This window comes from Podarcis raffonei, chromosome 8, assembly GCF_027172205.1.
Source record: "Podarcis raffonei isolate rPodRaf1 chromosome 8, rPodRaf1.pri, whole genome shotgun sequence".
Taxonomy (NCBI): domain Eukaryota; kingdom Metazoa; phylum Chordata; class Lepidosauria; order Squamata; family Lacertidae; genus Podarcis; species Podarcis raffonei.
This window is the reverse complement of record NC_070609.1, coordinates 19,870,670-19,886,485: the sequence shown is the minus strand read 5'-3', so window position 1 is coordinate 19,886,485 and position 15,816 is coordinate 19,870,670. Positions and strand designations below refer to the sequence as shown.

The 15,816-nt window shown below is 47.9% G+C and overlaps 1 protein-coding gene across 7 annotated transcripts; it reads right to left on the bottom strand.

Annotated features, from left to right (window-relative positions):
* Positions 1-2,796: 2,796 nt before the first annotated feature.
* LIN37 (lin-37 DREAM MuvB core complex component) lies at positions 2,797-15,511 on the bottom strand. Of its 7 annotated transcripts, none has more exons than XM_053398388.1 (10): positions 15,491-15,511; positions 12,062-12,116; positions 11,757-11,832; positions 11,256-11,306; positions 9,725-9,754; positions 8,530-8,615; positions 7,470-7,636; positions 5,959-6,108; positions 4,053-4,126; positions 2,797-3,002 (listed from the first exon to the last, which is right to left on the bottom strand). In XM_053398388.1, the coding sequence occupies exons 1-10, from the start codon at positions 15,491-15,493 to the stop codon at positions 2,921-2,923; spliced, it is 774 nt and encodes a 257-aa protein (XP_053254363.1). In that variant the 5' UTR covers positions 15,494-15,511; the 3' UTR covers positions 2,797-2,920. The 7 variants fall into 7 exon arrangements, with proteins under 7 accessions (XP_053254363.1, XP_053254365.1, XP_053254366.1 ...); XM_053398390.1 differs by lacking the exon at positions 15,491-15,511 and adding an exon at positions 12,353-12,856; XM_053398391.1 differs by lacking the exon at positions 15,491-15,511 and adding an exon at positions 12,361-12,856.
* Between the last annotated feature and the right edge of the window lie 305 nt (positions 15,512-15,816).

Genomic DNA, 15,816 nt, shown 5'->3' with positions numbered 1-15,816 from the left:
TCTGGGAAAAAATACATTGGCAATCCCATCTGCCTTTGCACCCAAAGTGCTTTGACTATGCGTGATTTTGGCTTTGTGCTCTATCCCTGGAACATAAGTTGAGAGTCAACTGTAGTAGACAATACTAGCTAGCAGAGCAAGGCTTCGGTGTGGTATGAAGTCCTTCCAAAGGAGCTGACCAGGGAAGGAGAGGGGCAACAATAGTTCTGCATAGGAAGCAGCTGTCACAGACTGTGCTGAGGATCAGGATCCTCAATCTTCCCAGGAGCAGTGGGACAGCATAGATTTGGAACAGTGGTTTGCAGAGGGACGTAGTTCAGAAGACAGAAGTTGGGAAGAACTGGGTGGTGAACAGCTAGGAGAACTGGGAGAGAGTTAACAGACTCTCTTTTGCTGGAAAGTGTCCATCCGCTCAGCCCAAGGTCAAGGAGAACAGAGTGGGTGCCAACACAGAAAGACAATGGTTGCAAGATGAGGAACTGACATGGGTGACTAGGGGGGGAAGCGGGGGAACCCTTAATTGGGAGCACCTTCATTCCTAGGAATGGATTCTTTGTTCTCTCACTGTGATCATTAATATCTGCAAATGGTAAGAGACTCCTTTTCTTTGTTCTGCTTATCTACTGCCAAAGGGGGCGGGGAGTAAGCCAAGTCCCTGAAGGTCAAGGCGGACCGCTGCTCAGTCTAGCTCAGCATCGCCTGCACTGACCGGCAGCAGCTCTCTGGTGCTTCAGTGAGGCGTCTTTCCCACTCCTACCTGGAGATGCTGGGGAGGCCATTTGCATACATGTGCTCTTGAGACCTGCTGGTGAAGGGCAGGAAATAATTTTAATAGTAAAAATGTGCTCAACCACTGAGCTACATCCCTCTCCACCAAACATCACAGCAACACAGGAAGATGCGATGAAAAAGAGAGTGCTCTTGAACTCAGGTCCTGCTTGCCGGCTTCGGCATCTGGTCGGCTGCTATAAGGAACAGGCTGCTAGGCTGGGTGAGCCCCATCCAGCAAGGTCCTTCTTATGAGTCAGACCCCTAGCTCTCCACACTGGCTGGTAGAGGCTGTCCAAGCTTTCAGGCATTATTTTCTCCCAGCCCTACAAGGACACGCCAGGAATTGAACCTGGGGCAACCTGCACTCAAAGGAGGTGTTCTTCCACTGCATCACAGTCCTTTGCACCAACGGGTGTTCTCCGAATCCAGCCCATAAAAAGCCACTCTGGAGATCTCCGGCTGTGTCACACTCCACTGACTCACCGGGCCCAAATGTTGCTCTGCCTATCAAGCCCCTGGCGACCCGCCGAGCGGATTTTTGCTGCCAGCCTGATATCGCTGAGAAAAAGGACAGGAGCTGCCAAGTCCTAGCACGGCAGCTGTACAGGGCCATTCCTCTCCCCCCGCCCCCAGGTCCGTGAAATGAATCTCAAGAGGCGATTTAGCTGGACTTTGTTCTCACCATCCTCCTTTTCATAATTATTAGGTCTCTAGCCCACCTTTTAGGGACACGGGTGGCGCTGTGGGTTAAACCACAGAGCCTAGGACTTGCTGATCAGAAGGTCGGCGGTTCAAATCCCCGCGACGGGGTAAGCTCCCGTTGCTCAGTCCCTGCTCCTGCCAACCTAGCAGTTCAAAAGCACGTCAAAGTGCAAGTAGATAAATAGGTACTGCTCCAGCGAGAAGGTAAACAGTGTTTCCGTGCCCTGCTCTGGTTCGCTAGAAGCGGCTTAGTCATGCTGGCCACATGACTGTACGCCGGCTCCCTCGGCCAAAAGCGAGATGAGCTCCGCAACCCCAGAGTCGGCCACGACTGGACCTAATGGTCAGGGGTCCCTTTACATTTACTTTAACCCACCTTTTATATGCCTGTTGTCTTTGTCCATGGAGTTTTCAGACCCTAGTGTTGGGAAAGATTGAGGGCACAAGGAGAAGGGGACGACAGAGGACGAGATGGTTGGACAGTGTTCTCGAAGCTACCAGCATGAGTTTGTCCAAACTGCGGGAGACAGTGGAAGACAGTAGTGCCTAGCGTTCTCTGGTCCATGGGGTCACGAAGAATCGGACACGACTAAACAACAACAAAAAGCCAACCTTTTCTCCAAGAAACTCTTCTTTCCCCTCACAACCACGCCTATAGGTGAGCCAGGAGGTATAGGACAAAGCCGGTACTCAGGAAAAGCCAAGAACAGGGGTCAGCAAACGTTTTCAGCAGGGGGCTAGTCCACTGTCCCTCAGACCTTGTGAGGGGCCGGACTATATTTTGGAAAAAAATATGAACAAATTCCTATGCCACACAAATAACCCAGAGATGCATTTTAAATAAAAGCACACATTCTACTCATATAAAAACACCAGGCAGGCCCCACAAATAACCCAGAGATGCATTTTAAATAAAAGGGCACATTCTACTCATGTATAAACACACTGATTCCCGGACTGTCCGCAGGCCAGATTGAGAAGGCGATTGGGCCGCATCCGGCCCCCGGGCCTTAGTTTGCCTACCCATGGCCAAGAGGGTAAGCTCAAAGTGCAAGTCAGAAGAACAGAGGGTGCAGGTAAGTGCTAGGGCTAAGGAAGATCCTTGCTGAGGCAGAAAACTCTTTATATTATTTTCTGCCTCAAGAGGATTCATTGGGCAGCCTGGGGGTGGGGGAGACAAGGGGACAAAGGAATCAAGTCTAGAGTCTGAAGAAGCTGCCCAACCTCACACAGATTATCAACACCTCTAGACAATTCATAGCATCCTGGTTTACCTGTGTGGGTCCTCCTCAGCTCCAAGGAACGGATATATACACACATATATGTGGACCTATTCCAAATACTGTGTTTATTGTTCCATAAAACTGAAGCCAGTTAATGCCAAGGCAAAGGACTCCAGGGAAGGGGAGATTTACAAAAGGTTGTTGGCTATGGTCAGGTGTGTCCCTCACTGCCGCTCGTACATCTCCTTCAGAATCTTCATGCTCTCTGAGTATCGCAGCTGGTTCTTGTGCGATCCCTCTTTCCACCTGTGAATAGCGGAGGCCACAAGTCAGCCACACAGCCCCGTACATCTCTTTCTACCCATGGCTCTCTCAGATCAGTTGTTTCCCACGATCCCCACAAACAGCGGTCGCTGGTGCCCCTTGAGGCTGGTAGGGTGTAAGGCGGGGAGACCAATGGTAGGTGGCGCTAGAGTCTTATGGTGGGCGGAGCTACCTAGTTCTAGTTTCGTCTCCGACTTCCTCCCTGCTAAGCTCTATGGCAGAGCTTCCCAAACTTCTCATGTCAGCAACACATTTTTTAGACATGCGTTGGTAATTTGGTTTTACTAGTAAGCCGGAGGTTAAAGTAACCCCCTTATAAGAGCGTTCACACAAGCACGACTACACTCTAACGTGTTGCAACACACAGTTTGGAAAGCTCTTCTGCTCTACAGGAATCAAAGGAGAGGAAGCCAGGGCCACTCCCTTGACTGACCACAGGTAAGGAGGGAGGCAGGTAAGGGGCTGGGCTGAGGGCAGACTGAAGTTGGTGGCAGTGGCTTTGGTAATATGGTGCCCTGAGGGAGGACAAAATCCCCCCCTTTCTTATTTTCACAATAATTCATTTTGGTACAGTTGATTTTTTATATAGGTGGTGGTGGTGTTATTTGGCGTTCCTTCAGCTTGGTGCCCTGTGTGGGAGACCAGCTTGCACCACCCTAAATTGCCTGGCACCATTATTCACCTTTAGGTGCCAGGCAAAAACATTCCTTTTCAACCAGGCCTTTGGCTAACATCCTATATCACTGAAAATGTGTTTGTGGAAGTGCTGGGGAGGGGCGGTTATGGGTTTATTTCATTCCTGTTTTTATTATGCATTTTGTGTTTTTATCTAGTATTCTTATGCTTGCGAACCACCCTGAGATCTACCAAGGAAGGGTGCTAAACACATTTAATAAAGGACGATGGTCATAAATGAATCTGGCACTGTTTGCGGGGTGGGGCCCCAATCTGCCTTAATGGACCGGCCTCCGCTGCGAAAGGTTCTCTGCCTCATGCCCTCCTCCTCCTCGCTTCCAGAGCCCAGCATCCTACCTCTGCCTGATTTTCTTCCACCGCTCCATGTTCTTGTAGATGAGGGAGGACATTGATGGTACAGCATCAGAAGCCTGGAGTTTGAGGGGGGGGGGGAGAGGGAGAGAGAGAGAAGGGATTTCGTCAGCACTCTGCTTGGCCTAAAGCCCTGAAGGGCTGACACAGCGGCCTGGCAAGCAGAATAACCCAATCAACTCAAAAGCTATCCAAAGGCCAAGAAGCAAATGAAATGAAGATGCAGTAACCCCCTTAGTTGGAGAAAATAAAAACGCAGAGATATATTTTCTTGTGGAAATCACAGTCAACATGCTGAGAGTCCGTTGACTTTAAATAATTATCTTTACTTGTTAAAAGAAATGAAATGTTTAAAATGGCCTAAACATTCAATATTTGTACGTGTAAAATTTGTGTATTTATGCGAGTGTAGCTGCCATCAGTAGCAGACAATACTAAGCTTCAGAGATCAATGTTTTGGTTGGTATAAGGCTTCCTATATGTTTATTGGCTGCCAACCATTTCAGATAAAATGCCACCCTCAGTTGACAACTCTATCTACACACGTGTAAAAAGGGTGGAGGGGAAGAGAGAGAATGTGAACAGCGGGAAATCCATGGTCTTGACAGAGCCCCTAGTGAATAGAATCAAACTTGCCAGAAAATTCTAGTTCAGTAACTATTAGTTGATGGTTGTTCAGCCTTTGTAGTTATTTATACTCAGCTTTCCCACATAGCTCAAAAGAAGCTTGCAACTTTGAGATGTCATACTAGTGCAACAATAAGGAGAAAGAAGAGTTCAGTCCCCAGTCTCAATAATAAAACCCAACAGCACTCAATATTGCTTAGAGCAAACTGCAAGCTCTTACAAATTTCCCCAGGTATTCCAGAAACCGAGGGAACGCTGTGGTGAATTGCAGTTCGCGGCTGGCTAGCCTGGCCACGGATTTTAACTCTGCAGCAGGTGAGGCTGAGGCCCCCATCTGCACAATTTGTTTAAAGCAGTATCATGCCACTTTAAACAGTCACGCCTTCCCCCCAAAGAGTCCTGGGAACTGGGATTTAATGCTGGGAGGTGTCAGGAGACCCCTCTCCCAATTCCCCTCCCAGAGCTACAATTCACAAAGTGGTTTCACAGTCAGACCCTCTTCCTGGAAATTGCAGCTCTGTGAGGGGAATGGGGTTTCCTGACAGCTCTCAGCACTACAGTTCACTGGATCCTTCAAATGTTTTTAGAATGTTTTTAAACTGTTTTATTGTGGATGTGTTTGCTGCTCTTGGCTCCTGCAGGAGGAAGAGCAAGATATAAATATAAACAGTGCTTTCCCCCCTAAAAAAATGTTTAGGGGTACTCTCATTTTCCTACTCATATTTAAATACTGCCCCTCAAAGAGGCCAAACTTAGATTCACAAAATGTTTAGGGGTATGCGTCCCCTGTGTCCCCCCAGAAAAAAAGAACTGAATATAAATATAGGTAAAGGTAAAGAGACCCCTGACCATTAGGTCCAGTTATGGCCGACTCTGGGGTTGTGGCGCTCATCTCGCTTTATTGGCCGAGGGAGCCGGCATACAGCTTCCGGGTCATGTGGCCAGCATGACTAAGCTGCTTCTGGCGAACCAGAGCAGCGCACGGAAATGCTGTTTACCTTCCTGCTGGAGTGGTACCTATTTATCTACTTTCACTTTGACGTGCTTTCGAACTGCTAGGTTGGCAGGAGCTGGGACCGAGGAACGGGAGCTCACCCCGTCGCGGGGATTCGAACCACCGACCTTCTGATTGGCAAGTCCTAGGTTCTGTGGTTTAACCCACAGCGCCACCCACGTCCCTGAATATAAATTGCTTCAAATCAGCAGAGCTCCCACACTCCTTTTCTCCCTTCTCCCCCACCTCCCTACTTTGGGGTGCTCTGACCGTGTCAGCAGCTACTTTCGCCTTGTCTTCGGGCTCTAGCGGGGATGGGATACGCAGGTTTACTGGTTCCCCTGCGGCATTTGTGTGGCAGGGAGCAGGAGGCGGCAGCTTGTACACATCCTGGCTCTTCCCATTCAGACCTTCGGCGCCCTAGGATCAAAAACACAGGGAAAGAAGAGAGGCACAGGTTCAGTATCTCTTCGACTGTGGACTTGCCAACTTCACATCTTTCTTTTCAACATCATTACCTAATATGCCTAGTAACAATGCTTCTGGTTTCTTAACAAAAGTATATCTCAACATTTTTTTCATCTCGTTATAGATCATTTCCCAAAAGCTTTTCACTTTCTTACATTCCCACCACATGTGATAAAATGTTCCTTCTTTCTCTTGACATTTCCAACATTTGTTACTAACTTTAAACATCTTCCCAAGTTTCACTGGAGTTATATACCATCTATATAGCATTTTCATCACATTTTCTTTTATCGTAGTACATGCGGTGAATTTATTAAAAAATATTTTTATTAAGTTTTACATAACAAATTTAAATTCAAACACATCTTTCACCTCCTCATTTAGACTCCTCTGAATCTCTTGACTTCCCTCTGCCCTTCCATTGTTACCACTGTCAATCTTTTCCCCCCTTCATGTGCTTATCTTATTTTCTCTAATTTGTTAAAAGAATAATAATCTATTTTCCCATAGTTTCTCGTACATCATAAGCACCACTCAAATCCTGCCAAAGTTTTTAGTTGTTTACAGTGTTCTCTTAAGTACATTATTAATTTTTCCCATTCCTTCTTAAAATTCTTCTCTTCCTGGTTTCTGATTTTCCCAGTCAGTTTCGCCATTTTGGCATAGTCCATCACCTTCATCAGCCATTCCTCTCTGGCTGGAACTTTATCTTCTTTCCATCTCTGAGCCAGGAGCCAAGCCCAAACCTCTAACCACTATGCCACACTGCAGGGCTGGCCTCATCGTTGGGCAGAGTGAGGTGGCAGCAAATTATTGGTTATTTAAAACTCAGAAGCAAAGCGGCTGTGTGAGCTCCTCTCTGGGAGGCCTGCAAATTTGTGTGGTCTTGCTGAGCCAAGGTGCGGCCTAACATGTTGAACCTGGCCAGTACACACAAAAGAGTATTAGTCAAAAAGAGTGGGCTTTGTTTTCATGGCAGCCAGGTAGAATTCTGCCCAATGTCAGTGCAAACCGACCACAGCCAACCCTTCCCCTCTGAAGTTTTGTGGTAATATTTTTTAATGTTGGATTACGTGGTAGTAGCACAGGCATTCCTAGATCCCTTGAGGGAATAGTAAGCTGTAAGAGTTTTCTGGGCCACCTTTGCCAGGCCCTGCCACACTGAAACAAGATGGCGGCAGCAGCGGATGGGGGGAGGAATACCAGTCTGCTACCTCCCCCTTGTCTGCACCTGTGGCAAAGGGCTCACTCTGCCCAATGAGAGAACTGGCCCTGCCACACCCTTTCCTAAGCGAGGGCCTCTTATTTAGTACCTCCTCATCCTCCAGTAGGACAGGCAGATTCGGGCTGGGAGATCGCTCCTGCTCCCGGACCATGGGGCTGTTCCGCATCCAGGCCCGACAGATGGGGTACAGCGGGGTGCTCTCGGAGAACTGAGCCAGGTCGACGCTCCGGTCAAACAGCTTGATGACATAGGTGTCTGCGGGGGACAAGGCAGCAAGACACAGCTCTGCAAAGCAGCCCTTTAAAAATGCCATCCAGTTCTTGGGGTTACATGGAAGCCACTAAGGGCTCCATTTATTATCAATCAATCTTTATTATGGTCCAGAGACCCAACAAATCATTACAAAGCAATGCACAATTCAGACAGCCTACCTCCAGGTTAAACAAGCATTTTGTTCAGACTTCAAAATATGGATCATTGGTTCTTGCAACCACTGATTAAAAACTTCGCCACTGCTAATGTTCTAGTGTTTGTCCGGTCTTCCAATAGGAACCTGACATAGTGAGCCTCTGATTTTCCCGGGAAAGGTACCAGCAAGGGTAGTATCAGTTCAGTCCTGGCTTGCTCATATTTCGCACAGTGCAGCAAAATATGTTTTAGGGAATCGATGTCTTGAGCACACGAGCAAAGTCTGTCCTGGTAGGGAACTCCTCTCAACCTGCCATCCAACACTGCAGAAGGAAAGACGTTTAGTCTGGCTTTGGTGAAAAACCTTCGATAATTTGGTATTGTCAGGTTTTTAATGTAAGATGTTAACTTAAAGACATGTCCATTTATTATTATTATTATTATTATTATTATTATTATTATTATTGCCAGTGTTGGTAACAATAGGTGGAGCCAGAGCCAATGACACACAAAGCCATGACCTTACCAGTTGTAAGGAAGGAGGCAGGGAATGGCTAAGGGCAGAATGAGGTTGATGGGGCAGTGCCCCATTTGCTTGGATAAGCTGGCCTGCACTGGCTTCAAGGATTGCCAGCTTCAAGGAGGGGATAGGCTCCACCCACATCCTGGTTCGGCCAACTCTGAGATCAACCACATCTTTCGGAGGAGTCTTGCTGGAGCAGCCCAATGTTTCTACTCACTCTGTTTCTGCTGCCCACCCTCCGTCAATCCATCGTCCGTCTCTTTCCTCTTCTTGCGGCGGTGGTGAGAGAACCGGTTGGACGGCCTGAGAGCAACACCACAGTTTAGAAACTGTGCAGCTAGCCGACTTGCTGCACAAGTGTCAGAAAGGCCTGGAGGCACTTTCCAAGCCCTAGGGGCAAGCCACAGCATCGCTTGTGCAACCAAAACTGAAAGCCGCTAACACTGGCTGATTATTATTACTGTTATTTATTAAATTCGTATATTGCACAGTTCACAGCATAAAATTACAACATAAAAAACACAAAATACAAAATCTGATGGAAATGCTGCATAGCGCAAGCCTTAAAAGCTGGAATATCTGACCCTCCAGGTGTTGCTGAATTACAATTTCTATCATCCCAGGCCATTAGCCATGCTTTTTGGGGCTGACAGGAGCTGTAGTTCATTCAGCAACACCTGGAGGGACGAAGGGAGAGGGCTCACCTGTTGACCTTGAGACAGGCTCTGAGGACCTTGGAAGCAGCAAGAAGCTGCACTGCTTCTCAGTCTGCGTGTGCTCAGGCACAAGATCCCAATCTTTCCTCAAGTTCCCCCTGCATGTTGGTGGATGGTGTTGGTGGCAAATACAAGCAACAGCTGGCCAACAAAGCCAACCAAAATGTGCGAGCCCATGAAGTAACACAGGGCTAATTCAGTTTTGCTCCGAGTAGGATCCACTGAACTTAATGGACCTAAGTTAGTCATGTCCATTAATGGCAACGGATCTACTGAGTAGGACTAACACAGGATACAACCAACAGTGTGATGTTTGCAGCAGCAATAGTTTCAAGCATGAGAGACCTGTGCTAGAGAACCTCCAGGAGCTGTATTTTGAGTGATAGGCTTACTTAACTTGCTCATTTGAAATCCAGTTCAGGAGCATCAACTGGCCAATCCACACTGCCTAAATGCCATTTTCCGGTGAATGAGTACAGTGGAATAACAGACTCGCAGAATTGTAAGAAGGGACCACGATGGTCATCTAGTCCAACCCCCTGCAACGCAGGAATATTTTGCCCAGTGTGGGGCTCAAACCCACAACCCTGAGACTAAGAGTCTCGTGCTCTACCAACTGAGCTAAGAATGGCGAAATCTGAAATCTCCCATGCTATTGTTATCAACAGGTGGGAAAGACGCTGTAAAGAACCATACCTCTTTCCTGTGGCAGTAGGAGAAGAGTCCCTGAAACCGCAAAGCAAGAGGATTTAGGAATTGCCCAGAATGCAATAGCTTCACCAGCAAGAAGAAAAAGGGGGGAAAAACCTACTCCCCAGGATAGCTGGTCCCAGGAGAGGATTAACCATTCTTAGGGTTTGGGGGCCCCCAAGAACACTCCTCTCAAATGAGTTTCAGTAGAAGTCGGGACCATTTTTAAAGCCCTTATATAAAAATAAATATCCCACGGCAACTTTACAAATTAAGATCTTTTCTATTAGCCCTCTTTGCAAATACAGACACACAAAACCTAGTAGCTAGGTTTGTTTATTTTCTGCAAATTGTTATATCCCTAACATATTAGGATATTTAGGGCAAAGCTGTGGGGCTCATTTTCACAGGTTCCTTCCATTCTCCTAGACCAGGGGTAGGCAACCTAAGGCCCGGGGGCAGGATGCGGCCCAATCGCCTTCTCAATCCAGCCTGCAGACGGTCTGGGAATCAGCATGTTTTTACAGGAGTAGAATGTGTCCTTTTATTTAAAATGCACCTCTGGGTGATTTGTGGGGCCTGCCTGGTGTTTTTAACATGAGTAGAATGTGTGCTTTTATTTAAAATGCATCTCTGGGTTATTTGTGGGGCATAGGAATTCGTACATATTTTTTATTCAAAATATAGTCTGGCCCACCAGATGGTCTGAGGGACGGTGGACCAGCCCATGGCTGAAAAAGGTTGCTGACCCCTGTCCTAGACACTTTGGAGAGAAAAGAAAGGAAAGAAACCCAGAGAAGAAGCGGGAAACAAAAGCCAACTGTCTAAACGCATGATTCTCAACAGAGGTGGGCTTCTAAGGGGGGGGGGGAGGAGAAATCTTTCCTTTACTCAGTTTCAACATATGCCAGGGCAAGAGTGTTGCCCACCTGTTCACATTCGGTGTAACACAGGAAGTATGTGCAGTCATAGGGGATTTACTGAATTCAATGGGGCTTACTCCCAGGTAAGTAGGGCTGCAATATCAGTCTCATCCACCCAACCCTAAACTGCTGGGAATAAACAATGAGCTTGGGTCATTACCATTCTGCACTGCCACAGGAGTTTTCAAAATATATTTTACCTCTGCAAGCCTAGAGGTCTAACTTTTGTGCATGGGTGGTATCATTCTGGCAACTCTGGCACCTTCAGCCCAACAATCAGAAATAAAGGGAATGGTGTTGTTTGCTGCCCAAGATCCCGGAAACAGGATACTAGACAAAATGGACCTTGGTCTGATCTAGAAGGGCAATTCTTAGTTCCAAAGTGGCAGGACCACAGGATCAAAGAATTTTAGTGTTGAAGGTCATCTACTTCAATACAGGAATCTCCTCCACCCACTCCAGTTTTCCCTGGCTGGCAGACATAGCTACAATATTATTATAGCTATCTAGGAGCTGGCCCTTGGCAACAGCCTCCTCCCCACCTAAAGATTTTATGGCATGGCACAGCAATCAAGGGCAAGCGAAGGCAACTAGGGGATGCTTGAGTGTCTTACTTGCTGAGTACATCTGAGGGAGTCTTCCCAGAGTCCTCTTCCATCTGCTCCCTGCGGAGATGAGTCAGGAAAAAGGGGAACAGGATGTCAGCAGCCGTGTCCGGGGAGGAAAACTGGCATCTCACTTGAGGACCCACCTCTTGGAGCAACTACAGTGGTACCTCGGGTTACATACGCTTCAGCTTACAGACTCCGCTAACCCAGAAATATTACCTCGGGTTAAGAACTTTGCTTCAGGATGAGAACAGAAATCGTGCAGCGGCAGCGCAGCAACAGCAGGAGGCCCCTAAAGTGGTGCTTCAGGTTAAGAACAGGTTCAGGTTAAGAACGGACCTCCGGAACGAATTAAGTACTTAACCTGAGGTATCACTGTACTCCTTGCAGGAGAAGGAGCTAATCGCAAAGCACGCCACAAGGAATCTAAGGCCTCTTCGGTAGATAAGAAATTGCAAGCATACATATTGCCTACTCCTGAACCCAAAAGAACCTGCAAATACTTACCGATCAACCTCAGACTTCTCCAGTAGGCATTGCAGCACAGCATCGAGGCGGTTTCGAGCATTGGCCGTCTCTAGATCTGGGGAAGGTCCGCAGGTAAGAAAATCATTATTCTGGCAGAAAGCATTTACCCCCCCCCCTCCACTTTACAGTACAACATAGGATCTCTTCTCTCGCCATAGCGGCTGTCCCCAACCTTGTGCCCAGTGGGTGCTGTGGGGCTGCAATGATGAGGTCACTTCTGCACTGCCCTTTCGGCCGCTGCTGCTTTCCCCTGACTTTTGTGGCAGTTTTCAGAGCCCCCCTACCTGGCTTTTCCGTTTTCACCTTCGTGTGCAGCATGTTTACCAGAATCACAGTTCCCTGCAAGAGAAAAAATAAACCTGTGTCTCATTTGATACAGAGGATTCTAGCCATTACAACCAAGTGATACTGAATGTTCAAAATGGGAAGATATATTGTATGAACTAAGGAGGCAAACTGAAAATACCTTAAAGGTAGTATGGGTACCTTTAACAAGCATGGGATTTTGCAAAGAAGGGCCACAAGACTGTGCCTCTTGCGCACATTTCTGGCCTCCGTGTTTACAGCAGCTTTACCTTTTTACCTTACAGCAGTTTCCTCTTTCTCTACCGACCCTTCACGTGATCGATGAAGCGGGATCTCTGGGATCTTTTTTTTTATTTTGCCAGGCAGCCAGCCCTGTGCGCTCTTGCCCGGGAACAAGCCCTACTGAACTCAGTGGGGCTTACTCCCGAGTAGACACACGCGCAGCATTGCACTGCCCGGCTCGTCCCGAACTCCAAGGTGCCGGAAAGGCTTTCGGTTCTGCTGCAGCTGACGTTTCGGAGCTGCTTCTCCTGCGCTGGACCGCGTTGCCTCCAGGAGAGAGGGCAGAAGCCGGTCCCCGATTCTCCGGACTTTGCTTCTTGCTTTGCTGCTGGCCTTTCTGCCCTTGCTCCCCTTCGCCCCGCCCTCGCGCGATCCCGGACACCCCCAAGCGAAGAAGCAGCAAAACACCCGCAGCAGCAACAGCAGAAGCCACCTCTCTGCCAATCGCTCCTTCCCTGATGCCAGTTCGCACGAATGCAGAAAAACCGCCTCTGGACCGCTGCATGCTGGGAGTTGTAGGCGACTTTTTGCCGGGGGCGGGGCGGGGGCGGCAAGCTTCGGCCAATGGGCTGCCCGCTTCCCTTCTTTGAATTGATCTCTGCGTTCTGTGCGTGTGTATTTTAAGGAGCAGGACACAGTGTAAGATTGGGAGTCATGGGGTTGGTGGAGAAGAGTGTATTTATGATCTTAACAGTGCTTAGTTTATTTTTTTTTTGGTTGCTCTTTTTGTAGAACAGTCCAGTTGGAAGGGACATTGAGGGTCCAACCCTGTGCAATGCAGAAATCCTGCCCACAGCTGTTGCCCCTGGGTGGGCTCAAGCCACCAAACTTCCTAAGCCTCTCTGCAAAGTTTTCGCATTTCACATTTTTGCATACTGAGTTAGTAGTAGTAGTTGCTGACAATTGACCCGTATGGAGAATCTGATCCCACCGCAGGAAAGCCTCTTGATTGCTAGGATGGAAGGGAGGGAAAATAGGGCTGGCTCCAGGTCTGGTGGGACGCGGGTGGTGCTGTGGTCTAAACCACAGAGCCCAGGGCTACCGATCAGAAGGTTGGTGATTCAAATCCCGTTGACGGGGTGAGCTCCTGTTGCTCGGTCCCTGCTCCTGCCAACCTAGCAGTTTGAAAGCACGTCAAAGTGCAAATAGATAAATAGGTACCGCTCCGGCGGGAAGGTAAAGTGGTTCGCCAGAAGCGGCTGCTTAGTCATGCTGGCCACATGACCCGGAAGCTGTATGCTGGCTCCCTCAGCCAATAAAGCGAGATGAGTGCCACAACCCCAGAGTCGTCCACGACTGGACCTAACGGTCAGGGGTCCCTGGTGAAACCCCTACCTGGGTCCCCTTCTGTATATCCCCATGGTGGTCTAGATCCTTAATGGGGGCCCTGCTGCTAATGCTTTCCCTAAAAATCTAAGCATCCTAAACGACAGTAATAAGTATTTTTAGGGTAGTGACTCTCATTGACCTCAGTGGAACTTGTTTCCGCTTAAATAAATTTAGGGTCAGGTTTGCAAATTTTCAATTCTATTGTCTTGTTTTGCTGTAAATAATTAAGAATAATTTTCACTGGTGTTGTTAATATTGTTTTATAGATTAAAAATGCCGTGTTGATTTGTTAATCATATAATAGGACTTTTGCTTTAATTGCAACGTTTTGCTTTGTTAAGAGTGTTTTATAGGTTGCAATTGTTTCGCAATATAATTCATGCTGTATTTGTGATATTGTATTATGTTCTAGAGGGACGTGGGTGGCGCTGTGGGTTAAACCACTGAGCCTAGGACTTGCCGATCAGAAGGTTGGCGGTTCGAATCCCCGTGACGGGGTGAGCTCCCATTGCTCGGTCCCTGCTCCTGCCAACCTAGCAGTTTGAAAGCACGTCAAAGTGCAAGTAGATAAATAGGTACCGCTCCGGCGGGAAGGTAAACGGCGTTTCCGTGCACTGCTCTGGTTTGCCAGAAGCGGCTTAGTCATGCTGGCCACATGACCCGGAAGCTGTACGCCAGCTCCCTCGGCCAATAAAGCGAGATGAGCTCCGCAACCCCAGAGTCGGTCACGACTGGACCTAATGGTCAGGGGTCCCTTTACCTTTTTATTATGTTCTATTGTGTTATGGTTATTTATTTATTTAAGTGCAGCTTATGGTGGTGAGCTAAATTCCAGTTTCCATTATGCCCATCCTGTGGTTGCTGACAAGTTTCTCCCTTTAGTTTGGGCTCCTGTGTGTTTTTTAACAGCTGCTGCCTGGCAGAGAAAACCGACAGTTTTGGTTCTGTGGGACTTTCTCAGGCTTACCTAAGGAAAGTTCATCAAAGGGGGACTCCCCCCTGCCGCCCGACTCGTGCATCCTCGTGAAGAGTGCTACCTTATGCGCAAGCTTAACAGCATCTTGGCCCCCAGCAGGAGACCAGTTCTGGATTGCTACCTTAGTCTGCAGCTTGAATTTTTGCTGATCCAAGAAATGGTAATTACAGGTGCTCACAGTGCTGTAGGGGCTCCCATGTAGGTGTGAAAGGAGTATCCTTTGTTCCTGAGCATCATAAAATACACTGTCACTCATTGCAGCAGGCATTCTTCTCCCACTCTTGCTCGACACCACCCTATGAAACAGCAATTCTAGATGCATATTTTTATGGGGCAAGAAATGGTTGGCACTCGGAGAGCCTGTAGACACTTTTACGAAGAACTTACACCTCCAAGATGCCCGCCCTGCCTTTTGTTAGAAATGCTCACCTGCATTTTCGGTATCATTGCTGGAGGGCTGTATTAGTGCTAGAATAGTGTTTCCTAACATTTAATAATTAAAAGTAATAATATTCAACTCTAATGATTTGTGTCCTCCTTGCCTCAGTGGGTGGGAAGAATAATTGTTTCCCGATGAATGAATGAACCGATTTATTTCGGTCACTGCCCAGAGTGCACTTATTTCCCGATATCCCTTTTAAATACTTCTGAAGTGCTTCCAAGTAAGCAGGCCACAGGATTACTCTAGCTAGCGTACGTGCTAATTTTCAGAATTGCTCAGCCCTAGTGTTACAAATACATTTCAGGACACTATTGCAGTTTGTCACGTACTTGCAGCGCCTGCTTAAAAATAAGTCGAGCTGAGTGTAATGGGACTTACCATGGGCGTAACCAGGATTTTTGTTGGGGGGGGCAAACAGTTGAGCTTTTTTTGGGAGATCACGGGTAAAAAATCCCTCCCCCCCCCCAAAAGAGGCCTTTACGGGGCGCAGGCTTCTGCTGTGGGGGGTGCAGAACCTCAGTTTATTGAGTATTTTAAATGCTTTTCAATACTTTTTGAGGATTTGCCCCCCTCTCACTTGGCTTCGCCCGTGAGACTCGCACCCAATCAAGTAGTACCAGAGCATGACGGTATTTGTAGTTTGTGCGCCCGACCGGAACTGATGATCCATCAGGCGTATAGTCTCCTCCCGGAGGGCTCGGCGC